The following is a 21,796-nucleotide window of genomic DNA, read 5'->3' as shown; positions in this document are numbered from 1 at the left end:
GCCTCCGAAGTAGCCTACGGTTCGGTGGCCTATTTGCGTGCCCGAGAGGAGGGAGGAGAAATACATACTGCTTTCATCCTGGCTCGCTCAAGAATAGCCCCACGCAAGCAACAATCTATCCCGCGTCTAGAGCTCTGCGCAGCCCTAGCAGGAGCGCAACTCGCCACGTTAATCCAACGTGAACTCACCATCCCGGTGCAAAGAACAATCTTGTGGTCAGACTCCACGACCGTACTCACATGGATCCGGTCTGATTCGTGTAGATACAAGGTCTTCGTGGGAGTCAGAATCACAGAGATCCAAGATTTAACAGAAGCAGCAAGCTGGAGGTATGTGGACACAAAACACAACCCAGCTGACGTCATCACCCGGGGAATTTCCCTGGATGACCTCACCCGTCACAATATATATAGTGACGGGCCAGAGTTCCTCAAGCTCCCGGAAGAAGAGTGGCCTACACCCACCCCACGGGAGGCGAGTAAAGAGGAGGCAGAGAACAAGAAATCTATGTTCTGTGGGTTGACACACACACTCGTCCCCACAGACCCCAACATAGACGATTGCCTCACCCTTGAGAGTGCGCAGCTAAAGACATTCCTGTGGCACCACCCAGAGGTTCAGCCCACTACTGACATTACTGCAGCTAACTACGAAGAAGCAGAACTTCTTCTCCTACAGCGAGCCCAGAGAGACTCGTTCCCCGACGAGCTAGACTGTCTACAGGGAGCAAAGCCCGTCCCGTCAGACAGCAGATTGCTCCACCTAGCCCCCGAGAGCGACGCCCATAATCTCATCAGAGTGGGTGGTCGTCTGAGGAGAGCTCCAGACTTACCGGATGACGTCAAGTACCCGATAGTCTTAAACAGCCGACACAAGGTCACAGAGCTTATCATAAAGAAATACGACGAGGACGTGCATCACGCCGGGGCAGAGAGAGTCTTCGCGGAGATCAGACGTCGTTATTGGATACTGCAAGGGAGAGAAGCAGTACGACGTTTCCAGCGGACTTGTCTAGACTGTCGTAAATGGCAAGCACAGCCCAGTATACCCCGGATGGCTGACCTACCCCCCTGTCGCCTCCGACTCGGCGACAAGCCTTTTCACTCCACCGGTATGGACTGTTTCGGCCCGCTGTATGTAAAGAGAGGAAGAGGGACCGAGAAGCGGTGGGGTATTGTATTCAAATGCATGACCACCCGAGCGATGCACATATAACTCCTTCCAACCATGAGCACAGACTCATTCCTTATGGCCTTCCGAAGATTCACATCGTGGAAAGGGAAACCGTCTATATTATTGTCTGATCACGGGACAAACTTCAAAGGCGGAGAAAGAGAGCTGAGAGAGAGCTTCCAAGCTATGGGCCCAGAACTTAAGACCCACCTCGCTCCATACCAGATTGATTTCCAGTTTAATCCTCCGAATGCACCTCACTTCGGTGGAACTTGGGAACGAGAAGTACGTTCAATAAAGACAGCCCTGTACGCCGTGCTTGGGGCCCAGACCGTGGCGGAAGAAGTCCTAACGACAGTCCTCACGGAGATCGAGGGAGTATTTCAACTCAAAGCCCCTCGGTTACGTCTCAAGTGATGTAGCAGATGTCGACCCAGTCACCCCCAACACTCTCTTGATGGCGCGGCTGGACCCCGCGCTACCACAGACAGTGTACAGGCCTGAAGAAGCGAACGGCCGAAGAATGTGGAGGTACAGTCAAGTATTGGCTGACAAGTTTTGGAACAGTTTCCTACTCCACTATCTACCGTCTCTACAGACCCGCCAGAAATGGGTGAAAGAGAGAGACAATTTGACAGAAGGAACAGTCGTCATGATTATCGACCAGTCACTACCCCGAGCTATGTGGCCGGCCGGCCGCGTAAGCAAAGTGATCACCGGTGCCGACGGAAAGGTCAGAGCGGCAGAAGTGCTCGTCCAAGGGCGGATCTACACCCGACCCGTGGCGAGGCTAATAGAGTTGCCAAGGCTCCCCGATACTATTGATGACGACCATGACCCCCTGACTTTGTGAACTGCCCTACCCTCCCAACAGACATTGAGTAGTGGACAGTGCGGTTAATCTGTCTCTGCTTATCTAATTAGGTGGGACTAATTAGGAGGCGGCTGTTACGAAGGATCAGATTAAACCGAATATATATATTTATTGATTGATATATATTGCATAATATTTGTATATCGTTTGATATCCCTTGTATATTCCTTGTACATATACACGGAATATCCCTTTAGCCTAGTACAGACCATAATATTTCATTCTCCTATTGGACAGCGGTCCACAGGCGCCATAGCCATACCTCCAAGGTCTGGTTCAAAGTCACCGCCGGGGACTTGCCTGGACATGAACGGTTCTGCGCAAGGATATGAGACAGGAATAAAGCTGGTACTAGTTGTTAACCTAAACGTATAAATACGGCGCAGGTGAATACAGAAGCACTTAGTAACTAAAAGTTGAAGCCTCACCCACGATACAACGTGTGGTGAAGTATGGCCTGTTTGGCCCCAGATAGAGCATTGAGACTGCGTGCGAATTAATAACTGAAGTATCAGAGTTTAACGCTGTACCGTCGAGTTCGACCTATTCTATTAAAGGGGAACTATCTTATAAATGGCCTTTTTGAGTGTTTAGCATTGTTTCCTAGCTATGTGAACTTATATTAATATGATCTATGTCTCAAAATTCTCATATTGGTGCATTCTTCCAATTCTCCTCTCACAATATTCACCCTCACTGAACTGAGTCATCTGAAAATGTGCCCTATATGTGATGTCATAAAGACACCGCTGCATGTTAATGTTGAGATAGAAGATGAGCTGCACACAGTGGCACCTGCACTCTTGCCACATCAGCTCAAAACGGCTCGAGATCTTGAGGTAGAAAAATGCTGTTTTTGAGGACTTGATTAGAAATACAAAACAATGAATTAAAAAAATATATATATTACAGAGGTGTTCCATAGACTCACAGGAATTGTGTAAAAGTTCCCAAATAGTGAAAGAAATAGTAAAATAGTTCCCCTTTAAGTCAGTAATAGTCTATTTGTGTATAGTGTATCGTGCGGCTAAAGTTCTACAGTGACCAGCATCACCAACGTTTCCTCGTACCAGCTAGAGTGCTTATCCAGGCTAGGCTGCTTACCATGGCGCTTTCACCCGAGGGGCCCTAGACGAGGACCGTGTGGATTATGTACACTGGATAACCTACCGACGACTGCATAGCCCTTTTCGGCTGGATTATATTTGCTTTTGGTCCTGTAATTGATGGAGCGGAGAATCGCCGACACCCACAATTGTGTGGGATTTACCCTGTGAGGAGCCACGTCGAGTCCACCTCTCAGAAGCCTGAGGCCGGCTAGCTTTCTTCCATGCGGAGCTGCATGCTACGGAGAACAGCTGTATTCGTCTGTGGATCAAGATCTTATTGCACCGTCTCCTGTACTTGGAGTCTCCTTATCATCGTTGACCCAGACTCTACTACCGACAAATCCTCTACCCTTGCTGGCTTACAACCGGGGGGACCCTACCAGTATCTCCCGCTATATTACTAGTGTACCATAGATATAATTCCTAAGATTCAGGTTGTATTATTATCTCCTGCGTAATATGAGAATGGACATTCGTTATTGATTTGCCTACGCACATTCCTTTGCCTTATAAGCGCATCCAAAGTAAAGTAAAGTATATTATGTACTATTATTGCTGCTAATAAATACTTAAATCCAGTTTTGTGTGGAACCGAGTCATTGTGGGAAGTGTTCATCATTAGATACCTGTGTACTGTATGGCCAGTAGGAATGTACATAAGACGGTAGTGGTTTAATGATACCATACTTATCAATACAGTCAGGGAATTGTACCCCTCAGTTACACCAAGGTCCACCCGCGGAGAGGGGAGCCCTGAGGAGGAGTCCCTCCCCTCCTCAAGGGGAGATTGCTCCAACCAAAAATGCCTGTGAACAACCGTTGACAGCATTATTGCTATGCAAATGTAATAATTGTGAATGATTTTCTGTAATGAGTTGTATGTGTTGTTTCGCCAAGCATCCTTGACTTCCAAGGACAACGATGTAAATAAGTCATTGGCTTTTCGTTCCTCTCCTTGACAAAAGCAAATATGTGATGTAATGATCTGTATATGTTTTGTTGTCTAAAATAAATACCTACCTACCTACCTATCCTAGCCCTCCCTGCGGTTATAGCTTGCGGCTAGGTCAAAAGCTGAATAACCTCAAAACCTTGCGCGATGGTTTTGACGTCGGTTGGCCCTAAGGCCCCACCACCCGACACCATTTTTGACAGAAAAACTGCTAATTGAGCAATGTTGTCAGTTGCTGCTAAATTCTGTACCGCGGTGGTATAGGCTTCATCAGCTCACCAGCCACCTGCCGGGCCGCGTCTTCCTGTTCCGCAACGGACGCGATTTCCGGGGTTGGCCTGATTGGCCACTAAGCCCACGTGACCCTACGCTGGCCCGCCCCCCTTACCCCGCTTACGCCTGAGAGTCACACTCAGCTAGTGGCAGCCAGCCAGTTGCTACTACTAGCCGAGTGATGAATGAAGCTCTATGAATACCCGATTTTAAAATGGTTCTCCCCTCCTTGTATACCCTTGTCCTCACAAGTATTTTGCCAGGGTACTTATGGACATGACAATAGTATTTATAAGGTGTTTGATCATTGTGTCGTTGTACATATTGTGTATACACCGTTGCGTTAGAAGCTAACGATAGCTGCCTGCTAACTAGGCTACAAGCTCAAACACCCTACAACCACCACTATTGTCGCGTCCAAGAGCTCCCCCGGCAGAACACCCGCAAGGACAAAGGCACACAAAGAGGAGAGAACCACCCCAAATCGGGCACTCATGCCGGCCAACAAGCGGACCTGCGTCTATGCCTTCTACATCGGGACGCCGCGTTGGCTAACAAGCTACGCGTCGGGATGTTGTTAGCACAACAATAGCTACCAGGCTAAGCTGCGTTAGCTTCTAACGGTGTATGCACAATATGTACAACGACACAGCGATTTACATTATTACATATGGTAGGCTGACCAAACGTCCTCTTTTGCCCGGACATGTCCTCTTTTCACGCCCTGTCCGGGGCGTCCGGGGGGGGTTTAATAATTCATCGAAATGTCCGGGGTTTCACTGTTTTTCAGTTTCAGTTTCAGTTTCACGGCCCTTTGCGAGCATCTGAAGGCTCGGGGCTGTATTTTTCGCCGAACATATAAATTACCGAATTAAAGCGCTATTCGTTTCCGTTCGAATGCCATCTGGATCGCCGAAATCCGTGCCTCGGTTCTCGAGTTACATGCCGATATGTCAGGCATGCGACTTTTTACATGGCATTATCCAACCGGACTCCCGGAGAAGCATGCAGCTGCAGAGCCGCAGAGCCAGCGGCGCTCTCTGGGCCGCGCGCTGACGTCCGCGCTGTGAGGCAATAGTATCCAGCTGCAGGACGAGAGCACCAACACTCTCAGGACCGCAACACTTTAAGGACCCACACTTTAAGGACCCTCGCTTCCATTGGCTGATTTGGGTCACATGACCGTCCCACCCAATGGCTGAATTGGAGTATTGCACTGCGGGATTGATTGATTGATTGAAAACTTTATTAACAGATTGCAGAATGGGTACAGTACAGCTCAATACACACAATTGTTAAGGGGATGCAGACCAGAGAAAGACCTCAAAGCAGTACTGTTACATTTGTGACATACAGTAAATATATACAAGGGGGAGGGAACTGTACATTTATGATGAATTGAAAATGGGGGACCCTGATGTAAACAAGACTTGTGCGATTTTGCGCGCCGCGTGGGAGCAAATTCGAGACACATATTCGGTTGCAAAAAGGTGTCCCACGGTCTCCTCTATGGCCGTGAATATTTTCATGCGGATCGGAATCACAGCGTGCCCGTGGCACACTTTACCGTTTCGGCGAGTTTATTCCACGCTATGTCCTCTTTTTTGGAAATCAAAATATGGTCACCCTAAATATGGTAACGTGGTTGTGGCTTTTACAAATAGTGGTTAGCTTTAGAGATGGATGGCTATGATCACGGAGCAATAGTGCTGTTGCGTGAAACAGATAGGGCTTCATTCATCACTCGGCTAGTAGTAGCGCGGCTCTCTGGCTGCCGCTAGCTGAGTGTGACTCTCAGGCGTAAGCGGGGTAAGGGGGGTGGGCCAGCGTAGGGTCACGTGGGCTTAGTGGCCAATCAGGCCAACCCCGGAAATCGCGTCCGTTGCGGAACAGGAAGACGCTGCCGGGCCGACTCGCCTCATGGCGTCGGCCGGGCGGGACACCGTTCCACCATGTCAGAGCAAAGGACTGATGCCACCTGCTTCACTAAGCATGGAACACCAGAGGTGGCTGCTGACTCACTACCAGTGAAGCACTGCTCCACTAGTAGTCAACAGCCTCCACTGCGGTGTGCACCCACGAAGGGATAAATGAAAGAATGAACGAAAACTCTATTAACATATTGCAGAATGGTCTAGCCCAATACACACAATTTGTTAAGGGGATGCAGACCAGAGAAAACGTTAGTCCTGTCTACATCAGGGACCCCCATTTTCAATTCATAGATTCACAAAAAGCACACCTGCCCTGATCCCTGTCGTCAGCCCATCCACCCATGTAAAGGGTAAATAATCCTCCGCTAAACCCCCAACATTAGACACCGATTGACCGTCAGCATGAATGGTTAAGAGGAGGGAAGACAGTAAGACGGCCCTCGGCGGGGTACATGGGACGGCGCCCCAACATTGTAGCATTAGCATTAGCTGCGCGTGCTAGGATACTTGGAAAAACATCAAACAGTGTGTCATTAAGACCACGTTCATCCAAATATCCCGCCCCCCGCGTCAATACATCACCCGGTCGTCTCACGAGACACAGAGGAGTATTACCCATGCCAGTACCAACGCCTTCTGGCGCAGGCCCTACCTGTGCACGACTTAGCTCATTTCTGGCGTCATATAGGGAGACGCATGGGAGTGGTGTGGTCATGTGCAAGTGGGTGCATTTGTTTGTTTCACGTGCACGCTAGGTGCGTGGAGATAAGAGATTATCTCGATATGGCAGAGCGAGATGCGATAGCCAGTAATGAGATGTAACAAAGTATTGTTCACCCTGATCATCGCAGGCCCTGCATTAGCTGTGAATATAACCCCCCCCCCCTGGCTGTGTGTGCATCTAGCTGCGTTGGTAAACAAAAAACTGATCCAATGTTCGATAAGTGGCTCGGGAGGTAGAGCAGTCGTCTGGTAATCCGGAGGTTCCCAGTTCGATTCCCGCTCCTCCCGAGCAAGACACTTAACCCCTAATTGCTCCCGATGAGCAGGTCGGCACCTTGCATGGTTGCCTCCGCCATCGGTGTGTGAATGTGAGTGAATGGGTAAAAAGCGAGGAACAAATTGTAAAGCGCTTTGGATAAAAGTGCTATATAAATGCAGCCATATACCATTTAGAATAGTGCGACTAAAATAAAATAATAATTTAATTAGATATATACAAGCAAAAAATTATTAAAGTCAATGCGAACTGATATAAGAGAATAATATGCTGTCTAATGTACATGGGGTTGTATTGGAGGCCTATGAGCAGAAGCATCCTGCCTGAGTGCTTCATCAAACAGTGCTGCAGCGTCCTGTTCCACAGCAAACACCAGAACCACCGCAGCCCCGGAGGAGCGGAGCCGGGACACGATGGCCGCCACGGCCGCCACTGCGTGGTTCTTAGGAATGATCTCATGGAGGGCAACACAAGCACCGAACCTGCGCACCTGAGGAAGCAATGCAGGAGGAAATTAAGGATTTATCTATGTGATTACACTGGATAATGCACAGTGATGTGTACAGTAGATATCACTGTACAGTCTGTCAACATTTTAAATATTCGAATAATAGTGATGAGAATAATTGATTAACTACTATTCTAAAACAGTTGCCAGAGTGCTTCACAAACCAGATAGAATATTCAAAACAGGCCATGAAACCAAAATCAGATCATGGATCAAAACAGATGATGAACTAAAAATAGGTCCTGCATTGCATCTTAGCTGAATTTTTTATTCTTTATTTCATGCTTGGTGTGATGATGACCCACCTCATCAGCAAAGATCTGAGCCCCGCCGCGACCATACGCATCATCGCCTGCGACTACACCCACCCAGGTCCAACCAAAGTGTTTAACAAGATGCACTAGAGCGTCCACCTGGAGGGAGGGAGGGAGGGAGGGGGAGAGAGAGAGAGAGAGAGAGAGAGAGAGAGAGAGAGAGAGAGAGAGAGAGAGAGAGAGAGAGAGAGAGAGAGAGAGATAACAGGCCTGAAAGGCCTTTCAACAATGGCTTTTTATTGAGTAAGTAAGTGAAGTACTTCCACACTTTCTTGATTCTATATTCTAACCTGGAAGAAGTCACTGGGCATGGTCCTTAAGAAGGCATGGTAGTCTCTCTTGTTGCTTAGACAGGCACAGCTAGAGAAGTAACTGACCTGAGAGAGAGGGGGAATGAATGAATGAATGAATGAATGAATGAATGAATGAATGAATGAATGAATGAATGAATGAATGAATGAATGAATGAATGAATGAATGAATGAATGAATGAATGAATGAATGAATGAATGAATGAAAACTTTATTTAACAGATTGCAGAATGGGTACAGTACGGCTCTATACACACAATTGTTAAGGGGATGCAGACCAGAGAAAGACATTTGTCTTGTTTACATCAGGGTCCCCCATTTTCAATTCATAGTGAATTGGAGGAGGGGGGGGGGGGGGAGAAAGTTGGAATTTAATACACAAACCGAATGTTATTGTAGTATTTAATGATTATATCGTGTGCATGGACATAGAGTGATTGCATTGTTTTTAATAGGCTGTTTTGCGCAGCCACAAAACGTCCACGGTGCATAATAAAGAATCGTAATCTAATGGTGACCTAAATAAAAACATAAAAACCTCCATCTGGGATACAGTACAGTAATTACTCATACTTTTAAGAACTAATCTTTAAGGTAATTGGCACAAGTAACACTCCCAATTTCCGAAACATAATTGGTGCATTAAACTTACATTTACATTTACATTAGGGATGTCCGATACTATCGGCCGACCGATATTATCGGCCGATGTCGGCAGTAAAATGTGATATCGGAAAATATCGGTATCGGTTTAAAAACAAAAAAAAACAATAACAATATTTGTTATATATATATCCAGTGAAATTATTAGTTACCTGAAATTATTCAGTTTTTTGGACGGGGAAACCCTGCATATATCGGTATCGGTTGATATCGGTTGATATCGGTATCGGAAATTAAGAGTTGGACAATATCGGAATATCGGTATCGGTAAAAAAGCCAATATCGAGCATCCCTAATTTACATTTAGTCATTTAGCTGACGCTTTTATCCAAAGCGACTTACAAGTTCTGTATGACCCCACCAGTTAAGATATTCTGGAAAGAAGTGACCCAGCAATTATCAAATCTCTTAATTATGAATATACCTGTACACCCCTCTGTATTACTGCTGAATGATGTTTTTGAATATGCAGAACATCCACAGCGAAAGAGACTGGTTTTATCTGGTATCACAGTGGCTAAAAAGCTGATAGCATCACAATGGTTTCAACCGGAAAAAATGTGCCGGAAGGTCTGGATTCTTACATATCTCGATGTGATTTATCAAGAAATATCTACAGCAAGGATTTTGGGTCTCAATGAATCCAAAATGACAATGTGGTTAGAAGTGGTGGAGAGAATAAAAGCTAGCATATAATGGTAGTGTATGGTTAGGAACAAGTTATAATGGTTGGATTATCCAATGGGGGGTCTGGGAGGGGGGGGGGGGTACGAGCTAGAGCATATGTGTATAGGTTTTTAGATAACAGGTATTAGGGGTATATCCTGTATAAGACAATTAACTAAATGGTGATTTCATTGGATGTGCACTGTCAACTAATGCTTGTATATCTTATCGTGTGTTGTCATGTTTGTTTATGTGTTTGTTTAAAAAATAATAAAAAAAATAAAATACAAAAAAGTTCTGTATGACAAGTCATCAGGAAGGGCACAACTCAAATCAGCTGAGTAACAATGTTCATCAAAGTGTTGAGTGCTACAGTGTAGGTTAGTTTATTAGGACAAGTGCATGACAGTAAGGTTAGTTAGTTAGATATATTTTTTTCTTTTTTCTTTTTAATTCAGATAATGGTTGAAGAAGTGCATCTTTAGTCGACGGCGAAAGATTGGACGGGTTTCGGCTGTCCTAACTGGGGTGGGTAGTTCATTCCACCATTGTGGGGCAAGGGCTGAGAATAGGCGACTTCTTTTTGATGACCCTCCCGGAGCTTGGATAGGAGTAGGTCTGAGGCGGCCAGAAGATGCAGAGCGTAGGGGTCTTGAGGGTGTGTAGTTAGAGACCATTGTCCGGAGGTAGGCGGGAGCGGTTCCCTTTGCCGCACGGTATGCTAGGTCGAGGGCCTTGAAGCGGATTCGTGCAGCAATGGGGAGCCAGTGCAGGTCCCTAAGAAGTGGGGTGACATGGGCCGACTTCGGTAGGTTTGAGATCAGGCGGGCCGCTGCGTTCTGAATGAGTTGAAGAGGCTTAGTGGCAGTGGCCGGGAGGCCAGCGAGCAGTGCATTGCAGTAGTCGAGGCGGGAGATGACTGTTGATTGGACGGGTGGCTTCTTTTGTCAGGAAGGAGCGGATCCTTCTGACGTTGCTCAGGAGGAATCTGCAGGTTCTGGTTGTCGCTGTGATGTGAGCAGAGAAGTTCAACTGGTCGTCGAGGACAACACCATGGTTCTTGGCGGTTGGGGACACGGTCACAGCTGCATTCTGGACTGTGATGGAAAGGTCGGTCAGGGGGGAGGATTTGGCCGGCAGGTGGAGCAATTCTGTTTTGCTTAGGTTCAGTTTGAGGTGGTTGGTCGTCATCCAGGCGGAGATGTCGGACAGACAGGCCGAGATCCGCTCAGAGACGTGGATATCTGAGGGAGGGAAGGAGAGGAATAGTTGAGTATCGTCGGCATAACAATGATATGAGAAGCCATGAGATGTGATAATGTTACCCAGTGATTTAGTGTAGAGGGAGAAGAGAAGGGGTCCTAGAACCAAGCCCTGGGGGACACCCATCCGCAAGGGGCGGGTGACCGACAGGGTCCCTCTCCATGACACTTGGTAGGAGCGGTCATTGAAGTAGGTTGTCAGCCATGTCAGTGCAGAGCCAGCCACTCCCATTCCTGCGAGGGCCGCAAGGAGGATCTGATGGTTGACTGTGTCGAAGGCTGCAGATAGATCTAGGAGAATCAGGACAGAGGAGAGGCCTTTCGCTTTTGCTAAGTGAAGTCCCTCTGTGACCGCAATGAGGGCCGTTTCTGTGGAGTGGCCAGTCCGGAAGCCAGACTGATTAGGGTCTAGGAGGTCATTCTGTAAGAGATAAGCAGTAAGTTGGTTGGATACAGCACGTTCAAGTGTTTTAGAAAGGAAGGAGAGAAGAGAGACAGGACGGTAGTTGCCTATGACGGTGGGGTTCAGGGTTGGTTGTTTTATGAGCGGCGTGACTCTGGCTTGTTTTAGGGAGGTGGGGACCACCCCTGAGTTGAGTGAGGAGTTGATGGTTGCAGTTAGGAATGGGAGGATGTCTGGTGCTATGGTCTGGAGGAGTGGGGAGGGTAGCTGGTCCAGCTGGCATGTAGTCGGACGGTTCGACGTTACCAGTGTCAGGGTCTCGGCTTTTGTAATGGGAGAGAAAGATGACAGAGTGAAGGATGAGGTTCTCGATTCAGCATTTGGAATGGGTGGGGGTTGGGAGAAAGAGCTGCGGATGTTCTCCACTTTTTCCTCGAAGAAGATTGCGAAGTCTTCGGCAGAGAAAGATGAGGGAGGAGGGGGTTGGGGGGGAGTGAGGAGAAAGGACATGGTAGCATGCAGTTTGCGAAGATTCTTGGCAGAGGCCTCGATCCTATGGTGAAAGAAAGAAGCTTTGGCATTAGTAAGGGTTTTGGAGAATGTTAACAAGAGGTTGTGATATGTGTCGATGTCAGCAGTGAGGCGTGACTTTCTATACTTCCTCTCAGCCGCTCTCAGGACCTGTCTTTGTACTCTCACTGGATCTGTCAGCCATGGACTGGGTGGGGAACGGCGGGCAGGTTTCTCAATGAGGGGACAGAGCTTGTCGAAGGAGGTTGCAAGGGCTGAGAGGAGGGTGGAGGTTGCCATCTCTGTGGAGAGAGAGCAGAGAAGGTGTCACTCAAAGGTAGAGCAGATAGTATGTCAGAGGAGAGGGTGGAGGGGGATAGGGAGGGCAGGTTGTGTCTGAGTGAGACGGTTTGTGTTACGAAGGATCAGATTAAACCGAATATATATATTTATTACTTGAGATATATTGTATAGTATTTGTATATCGTCTGATATCCCTTGTATATTCTTTGTACATATACACGGAATATCCCTTTACATAGTACAGACCATAATGTTTCGTTCTCCTATTGGACAGCGATCCCCTAGGCGCCACGGCCATACCCCCAATGTCTAGTTCAAAGTCACCGCCAAAGACATGCCTACTAGATTGTTCACCTAACGTATAAATACGGCGCAGGTGAATACAGCAGTAGGTTAACCAATAAGTTGAAGCCTCACACCACGATACAACGTGCTGTGAAGTGGGCCCGTTTTGCCCCAAAATAGAACCTTGAGACCGCGTGCGAATTGATAGCTGAAGTGTCAGAGTTTAACGCTGTATCGTCGAGTTCGACCTATTCTATTATTTAAGTAATAGTCTATTATGTATAGTGTATCGTGCGGCTACCGTTCTACAGTGACCAGCATTACCAACGCTTCCTCGTACCGAGCTAGTGTGCTTATCCAGGCTGGGCGGCTTAACCTGGTGCCGTCATCCGAGGAGCCCTAGACGAGAACCGTGTGGATATGTACACTGGATAACCTACACCGGCGACTACAGAGCCCTTTTCGGCTGGATTATATTTGCTTTGGTCCTGTACCTGATGGAGCGGAGAATCGTCTACACCCACAATTGTGTGGGATTTACCCTGTGAGGAGCAACGTCGAGCCCGCCTCTAGGACGCCTGAGGCTGGCTAGCTTTCTTCCATGCAGCACTGCATACCGGAGAATAGCTGTTGTTCGTCTGCGGATCAAGAGATTATTGCACTGTCTCCTGTACCTGGAGTCTCCTTATTCCTCGTTGACCCAGACTTTCGCTACCGACAAATCCTCTCCCCTGCTGGCCTACAACCGGAGGGACCCTATTAGTATCTCCAGCTGCCCTACTAGTGTACCATATATATAATTCTTATGATACAGGTGGTATTAATTATCTCCTGCATAATATGCTCATGGACTTACGCTCTTGACCTATTCATGCACATTCTTCGCCTTACAAGCGCAATTCTCAATCTTGATAAGTAAAGTAATGTAAGATAATCTTCGTGCTGCTAATAAATATTCTTCTAAACGAGTATTTGTGTGAAACCGTGTTATTGTGGATGTGTTCATCTCATATACCTGTGTACTGTATGGCCAGTAGTAATGTACATGTCAGTAGTGGTTTAATGATACCATACTTATTCAATACAGTCAGGGAATTGTACCCCTCAGTTACAATTGGTCCTTCGAACCGAATGGTAATTAGCGTAATATTAATATAATATTAATATTAACATGGCCAATGATGAACACTCCACAAACGGTTCTCCTAAGCTAGATCGCCCGGAGCGCAGACGGCAGCCACCTCGTTACCTAGAGGACTACGCTGCCAGTCTACTACCTAGCTTTATACAGACGTTAAACACGGAAAAAGCGGATAGTAAAAGTATGTCAAACCCTACCGACCAGGCGACCCCGCCAGTAGAGACCCTAGTGGGTTCTAACGTAACTGACCAAGCTCACGGGGGGGACCAGGAGGGACCTGACATGACTTTACCCCCCGCCAACGTCGACGAGGCAGTCCCCGGAGAGCTCCAGGATAAAGAAAGCCCTCCAGGGACGGAGCCCGACCCACCACCAGAAGAGACGCGCACCCAGGAGATGGACCTCCTCGGAGCGCGACAGGAGAACGGATCTCCAACGAGCACTGCCAGAAGCCGATCACCTCCATCAGTGTCTTCCCCCAGCGAGGCGGACAAGATGCTGGCGCAGGCCTTTATCGCCACCCTGGCAGCCTCCACTGAACGCAATCGACTCCAAGCACAGACGCTTAGCGAGCGTGAACATTCTTCCATGGAACAAGAGCGCCTCCGCGCGCAACAACTAAGTGAGCGCGAACACTCTACCATGGAAAGAGACCGCCTGCAGGCTCAACAACTAAGTGAGCGCGAACAATCTGCAGACCAAAGAGAACGCTTCCACGCGCAACTCCAAGCGCAAGCCCTTAGTGAACGCGAACACTCTGCGATCGAGCGAGAGCGCTTCCAGGCGCAGCAAAGGAGTGACGACGACCGCATACGCCTAGAGACTAGACGCCTCCAGACGGAAGAGAATATGGAAAGAGACCGCGCCGAAGCCCAGCGCGCCGCCGCCGATGCACAGCGCGGAGCCGCCAATGCACAGCGCGACGCAGCCCAAGCCCAGCGCGAAGCAGAGCGCGACCTCGCTCACATCAAGCGCGAAGCCGAGCGCGACCGATTACAAGCGCAGATAATGGAGCAACTGATTGCCAGGGCAACCCCCCCTCCCTCCGCACGGAGCTCCAGGGCCTCGTCAAGACAAGGGTCTAGGGCACCCTCCCCTACCCGATCAAGCGACCCTGAGCCCGGCCAACCGAAAGAGCCTATACACCTCTCCGAACCCCCTCCCCGACCGGTCCATGCGAGACCTAGCAACAGGGAAGAACCGGCCTACGCCGCTGAGAGACTAAATAGACGATTACAGGATCTAGACGACCTGGCAGAGGAAGAAGAAGAGGGAGAGGAGGAAAGTCAAGCCCAACAGCAGCATCGTACTCCACAGGACCAGGAGGTCCAGTACAGCCCAGACTTTACCCCCGCGGCTCTGCGCTACAGACCCCCGACTCAATTCACGGGTGAGCTTGACGCACGACCAGCCCCGAGGAACAGCACCTGGGTACACGGGCCTTGGTACCCGCCAGGTACCAGCCCACCACGACACGTGAGAGGAGACTCGCCTAGGAGGCCTCTCCCCCAACGCTCACCGATGTGCCAGCCATCCATGGCATCGTACCTTGGCACACCGACGTTCCCGGACTTCACACACGAGAACAGAGCACAGTACACAGAGCTACGAATGTGCTTAGAGACAATGATGTCCGATGTACCAGATGAACCTTAGAGAAGTATGCTATCCTACTCAAGCACCTGAAGGTGCCCAGAGCGCACAATATAGCGCTGGCATATTCCAACTCTACTACCCCATACACCGCGGCTCTAGTAGCCCTCGACCAACGTTATGGACGCATATGGGACTACGTAATACAAGAGATAAGGAATATTGACCGTCTACCCCCAGCCACAGACAATCGCTCACTAGATGACCTCTCTATCAAGGTACAATCCCTGGTAGGGATGCTGGGGGCACAAAAGGAAAAGGGTATGCACGAACTGTACGCAAACTCTAATGTTGAGAGAATATTAGAGAAGCTTCCGACCGCCCGACAAGAGCGCTTCAGGCGGCAAAGGGACCACCGTGATCCTAACGGTCCCGAGCCATCCCTCCTAGACCTAGCCGACTTCCTGGCGAGAGAAGTCAGCAGCCTACGATTGGATACGTTCGTGCGGAGCGAGCCAAGCTCCAGAGAGGGACCTAGGAGATCAAACGATGGCCGCAGGCTGGTGACCGTCATGCACCAAGCCGAGTCAGTACCGCGCAACAAGAACCACAGTACCCCCTCGATGAAAGAGAAGTGGAAGATTGTATGTCCGTACTGCGAAAAGGAACACTGGCTGTCACACTGTGACACGTTCAAGAAGATGACCGCCGACGAGGTGAGTCAATGGATAAAGTCCAACCGCCGCTGTTACCGATGTGCGCGCAGTCACATGGCAGCCGAGTGCCGCTTAAAGAAGAGGTGTAGTCGGTGTGACGGAGCCCACTTGGACGTTTTACATGACAGTAACAGAAGAAAGCCTGCACCCTCAAGCAGCACAAAGGCAAGTGTTATGTACATTGACCCCGCCAGCAGCGGGGGCGCCAGGGTGCTCTTGAAGGTGGTCCGCGTAACACTGAGTTACGAGGACAAGGTCATGGACACCTACGCCGTCCTTGACGACGGGTCAGAGAAGACCCTTTTCCTCGCGTCCGCTGCGGCCCAGCTGGGGCTGCGGGGGAGCGAAGAAACGATGACGATTCGGACTATAAGAAGAGACCTGAAGACGATCAAGGGTGAGAACGTCTCCTTCACTATCGAAGCAAGCGGGCAGCCAGAGAGACGGTATAGGATCACTAACGCTTTCACCAGCCAAGACATAGGCCTGTCGCAGTACACCTACCCCATCGCCAAGCTGATGGATAAATACATGCACCTGCGTCAACTACCTATACCGCTCATAGACGGTGCCACCCCGACCCTGCTGATAGGATCCGACCATGCACACCTCATCGTCCCGATGGACCGGGTCCACACTGGGCCCAGAGGCTGTCCAGCAGCAGTCGAGAACCGCCTAGGATGGACACTACAAGGCCCCCTCTCCAGGTCTCCCAACCGAACAGCAGCCACTCGCTGCCTCCACTCCAGAGTGACAGAAGAAGACACCACCCTCCTACAGCACGTCGAGAGGCTATGGACACTAGAGACAATGCCCTTTAAGAACGAAAAGAAACACATTCGTTCCAAGGAAGACATTTATGCTATAGCCCTCCTCGAGCAGGGGACAAAGAGAGTCAAAGTCAACGGAGTGATGAGATACGCAACTCCACTCCTGAGGCGAGAGGGTATGCCTACCTTCCACGCCCCAAAAGAAGCGACGGAGCGGTATCTATCGAACACAGAGCGGCGCCTAGCCAGAGACCCCGCTCAAGCTACTGTGTACCGCGCTGAGATTAACAAGCTAATTACAGCGGGACACATAAAGAGAATTGACATTAAAGAGGCCGATCAGACTACCGAATCATGGTACGTGCCGCACCACAAAGTCCACCAGAACGGCAAGGATCGTATTGTGTTTAACTGCAGCTACCAGATCGGATCACAAAATCTGAATAAAGAGCTCTTGCCCGGCCCAACACTCGGCCCCTCTCTACTGGGCGTGTTGCTACGTTTCCGCCAGAACAAGGTGGCCATCAGCGGCGACATCAAAGGGATGTTCCTGCAGGTGCGACTAGTGGAAGAGGACAAGCCCCTGCTGCGGTTCTTATGGAGAGAGAGGATCGGGGATGAGCAACCATCCATCTATCAATGGGAAGTCCTCCCTTTCGGAACCACATGCAGCCCATGCTGTGCTACGTTTGCACTGCAAAAACACATCGCAGAGGACCCAGCAGCTGATGAAGAGGTCCGACAAAGTGTAGGAAATAGTTTCTACGTGGACAACTGTCTGCAAAGCGTCTCGACGCCAGAAGAAGCCGAGGCCCTCCTACTCAAGCTCCGCGCCTCCCTGATCAAAGGCGGCTTTGATCTCCGGCAGTGGGCCAGCAGCGACCCTCAAGTATTGCGCAGCCTCTCCCCAGAGGACAAGGCAGCAAGCAGCGAGACCTGGATGGCGACCATCCCAGGAGAAGCCCAAGAAATGACATTAGGACTAGTCTGGCGCTTCAAAACAGACTCGCTCCATTATAAACACACACCCCTGACCAAGGAGCAGGGAAGGTCGACTTCACTACCGACCACAAGACGGAGTGTATACAGAACACTCGCCAGACAATATGACCCGTTGGGATGTATTCTACATTACACCACCAGGGCAAAGATGATTGTGCGAGCGCTATGGGACAAGGACCAGGGCTGGGACGATCCCATACCCGAACACCTTGCCTCCACATGGAGAGAGTGGGAGACAGAACTCCGCAGCTACTTCCCACCCACAGTGAGGCCGGAGACGTGTCAGATAGACCTGCACGTCTTCAGCGACGCCTCCGAAGTAGCCTACGGTTCGGTGGCCTACTTGCGGGCCCGAGAGGAGGGAGGAGAAATACATACTGCCTTCATCCTGGCTCGCTCAAGAATAGCCCCCCGCAAGCAACAATCTATCCCGCGTCTAGAGCTCTGCGCAGCCCTAGCAGGAGCGCAACTCGCCACGTTAATCCAACGTGAACTCACCATCCCGGTGCAAAGAACAATCCTGTGGTCAGACTCCATGACCGTACTCACATGGATCCAGTCCGATTCGTGTAGATACAAGGTCTTTGTGGGAGTCAGAATCACAGAGATCCAAGAGTTAACAGAAGCAGCATGCTGGAGGTATGTGGACACAAAACAGAACCCAGCTGACGTCATCACACGGGGAATGTCCCTGGATGACCTCACCCGTCACAATCTCTATAGTGACGGTCCCGAGTTCCTCAAGCTCCCGGAAGAAGAGTGGCCTACACCCACCCCCCGGGAGGCGAGTGAAGAGGAGGCAGAGAAGAAGAAATCTATGTTCTGTGGGTTGACACACACACTCGTCCCCACAGATCCCAACATAGACGACTGCCCCACCCTTGAGAGTGCGCAGTTAAAAACATTCCTGTGGCACCACCCAGAGGTTCTGTCCACTACTGACATTACTGCAGCTAACTACGAAGAAGCAGAACTCCTTCTGCTACAGCGAGCCCAAAGAGACTCGTTCCCCGACGAGCTAGACTGTCTGCAGGGATCAAAGCCAGTCCCGTCAGACAGCAGACTGCTCCACTTGGCCCCTGAGAGCGACGCCCATAATCTCATCAGAGCGGGTGGTCGTCTGAGGAGAGCCCCAGACTTAACGGATGATGTCAAGTACCCGATAGTCTTAAACAGCCGACACAAGGTCACAGAGCTCATCATAAAGAAATACGACGAGGACGTGCACCACGCCGGGGCAGAGAGAGTCTTCGCGGAGATCAGACGTCGCTATTGGATACTGCAAGGAAAAGAAGCAGTACGACGCTTCCAGCGGACTTGTCTAGACTGTCGCAAATGGCGAGCACAGCCCAGTATACCCAGGATGGCTGACCTACCCCCCTGTCGCCTCCGACTCGGCGACAAGCCCTTTCACTCCACCGGTATGGACTGTTTCGGCCCGCTGTATGTAAAGAAAGGAAGAGGGACGGAGAAGCGGTGGGGTATTGTATTCAAATGCATGACCACCCGAGCGATACACATAGAACTCCTTCCAACCATGAGTACGGACTCATTCCTTATGGCCTTCCGGAGATTCACATCGCGGAAAGGAAAAACCGTCTATATTATTGTCTGATCACGGGACAAACTTCAAAGGCGGAGAAAGAGAGCTGAGAGAGAGCTTCCAAGCTATGGGCCCAGAACATAAGACCCACCTCGCTCCCTCTCAGATTGATTTCCAGTTTAACCCCCCGAATGCACCTCACTTCGGTGGAACTTGGGAACGAGAAGTACGTTCAATAAAGACAGCCCTGTACGCCGTGCTTGGGGCCCAGACCGTGGCGGAAGAAGTCCTCACGACAGTCCTCACGGAGATCGAGGGAGTATTGAACACAAAGCCCCTCGGTTACGTCTCAAGTGATGTAGCAGATGTCGACCCAGTCACCCCCAACACTCTCTTGATGGGGCGGCTGGACCCCGCGCTACCACAGACAGTGTACAGACCTGAAGAAGCGAACGACCGAAGAATATGGAGGTACAGTCAAGTATTGGCTGACAAGTTTTGGAACAGTTTCCTCCTCCACTATCTGCCGTCTCTACAGACCCGCCAGAAATGGGTGAAAGAAAGAGACAATTTGACGGAAGGTACAGTCGTCATGATTATCGACCAGTCACTACCCTGAGCTATGTGGCCGGCCGGCCGCGTAAGCAAAGTGATCACTGGTGCCGACGGAAAGGTCAGAGCGGCAGAAGTGCTCGTCCAAGGGCGGACATACACCCGACCCGTGGCGAGGCTGATAGAGTTGCCAAGGCTCCCCGACTCTCTTGATGACGACCATGACCCCCTGACTTTGTGAACTGCCCTACCCTCACAACGGACATTGAGTAGTGGACAGTGCGGTTAATCTGTCTCTGCTTATCTAATTAAGACTAATTAGGAGGCGGCTGTTACGAAGGATCAGATTAAACCGAATATATATATTTATTACTTGAGATATATTGTATAGTATTTGTATATCGTCTGATATCCCTTGTATATTCTTTGTACATATACACGGAATATCCCTTTACCTAGTACAGACCATAATGTTTCGTTCTCCTATTGGACAGCGATCCCCTAGGCGCCACGGCCATACCCCCAATGTCTAGTTCAAAGTCACCGCCAAAGACATGCCTGGACATGACCGGCTCTGCGCAAGAATACGAGACAGAAATGAGGCTGGTACTAGATTGTTCACCTAACGTATAAATACGGCGCAGGTGAATACAGCAGTAGGTTAACCAATAAGTTGAAGCCTCACACCACGATACAACGTGCTGTGAAGTGGGCCCGTTTTGCCCCAAAATAGAACCTTGAGACCGCGTGCGAATTGATAGCTGAAGTGTCAGAGTTTAACGCTGTATCGTCGAGTTCGACCTATTCTATTATTTAAGTAATAGTCTATTATGTATAGTGTATCGTGCGGCTACCGTTCTACAGTGACCAGCATTACCAACGCTTCCTCGTACCGAGCTAGTGTGCTTATCCAGGCTGGGCGGCTTAACCTGGTGCCGTCATCCGAGGAGCCCTAGACGAGAACCGTGTGGATATGTACACTGGATAACCTACACCGGCGACTACAGAGCCCTTTTCGGCTGGATTATATTTGCTTTGGTCCTGTAGCTGATGGAGCGGAGAATCGTCTACACCCACAATTGTGTGGGATTTACCCTGTGAGGAGCAACGTCGAGCCCGCCTCTAGGACGCCTGAGGCTGGCTAGCTTTCTTCCATGCGGCACTGCATACCGGAGAATAGCTGTTGTTCGTCTGCGGATCAAGAGATTATTGCACTGTCTCCTGTACCTGGAGTCTCCTTATTCCTCGTTGACCCAGACTTTCGCTACCGACAAATCCTCTCCCCTGCTGGCCTACAACCGGAGGGACCCTATTAGTATCTCCAGCTGCCCTACTAGTGTACCATATATATAATTCTTATGATACAGGTGGTATTAATTATCTCCTGCGTAATATGCTCATGGACTTACGCTCTTGACCTATTCATGCACATTCTTCGCCTTACAAGCGCAATTCTCAATCTTGATAAGTAAAGTAATGTAAGATAATCTTCGTGCTGCTAATGAATATTCTTCTAAACGAGTATTTGTGTGAAACCGTGTTATTGTGGATGTGTTCATCTCATATACCTGTGTACTGTATGGCCAGTAGTAATGTACATAAGTCAGTAGTGGTTTAATGATACCATACTTATTCAATACAGTCAGGGAATTGTACCCCTCAGTTACAGTTTAAGTTGGGGTGAAGACCTTTCGGTTAAGCATGAGAGTTAGTGAGAAGAATATGAAGGAATGGTCAGATACATGTAGGGGAGTTACTGTGGTGTTAATGATGCTGGAGTTACGGGAAAATATGAGATCCAAAGTTGCCTGCTTTGTGGGTGGGAGGCATGGCAGTGGGAGTCAGGTCAAACAATTGTAGGAGGGAGACCACTATGACTGACTGAAATGAGTCAGGCAGGTTGAAGTCGCCCAATAGAAGGAGAGGGGTACCATCTTCC

At 49.5% G+C, this 21,796-nt stretch overlaps 1 protein-coding gene across 1 annotated transcript in view; it reads right to left on the bottom strand.

The window, feature by feature from the left end:
- LOC311225807 (extracellular calcium-sensing receptor-like) overlaps positions 1–21,796 on the bottom strand; it is a gene marked incomplete at its 3' end in the record, with an annotated part of 67,331 nt that overhangs the window by 33,383 nt on the left and 12,152 nt on the right. Inside the window, exons 3-5 of the mRNA XM_084311201.1 lie at positions 8,428–8,514; positions 8,129–8,236; positions 7,639–7,805 (exon numbers count right to left, since the gene is read on the bottom strand). Coding sequence (XP_084167327.1) covers positions 7,639–7,805; positions 8,129–8,236; positions 8,428–8,514 — 362 coding nt within the window. The remainder of the gene's footprint in view (positions 1–7,638; positions 7,806–8,128; positions 8,237–8,427; positions 8,515–21,796) is intronic.

Source organism: Notolepis coatsorum (genome assembly GCF_963971535.1).
Source record: "Notolepis coatsorum genome assembly, chromosome: 1".
NCBI lineage: Eukaryota > Metazoa > Chordata > Actinopteri > Aulopiformes > Paralepididae > Notolepis > Notolepis coatsorum.
The sequence above is the reverse complement of the archived record's forward strand: the minus strand, read 5'-3'. Positions and strand labels throughout refer to the sequence as shown.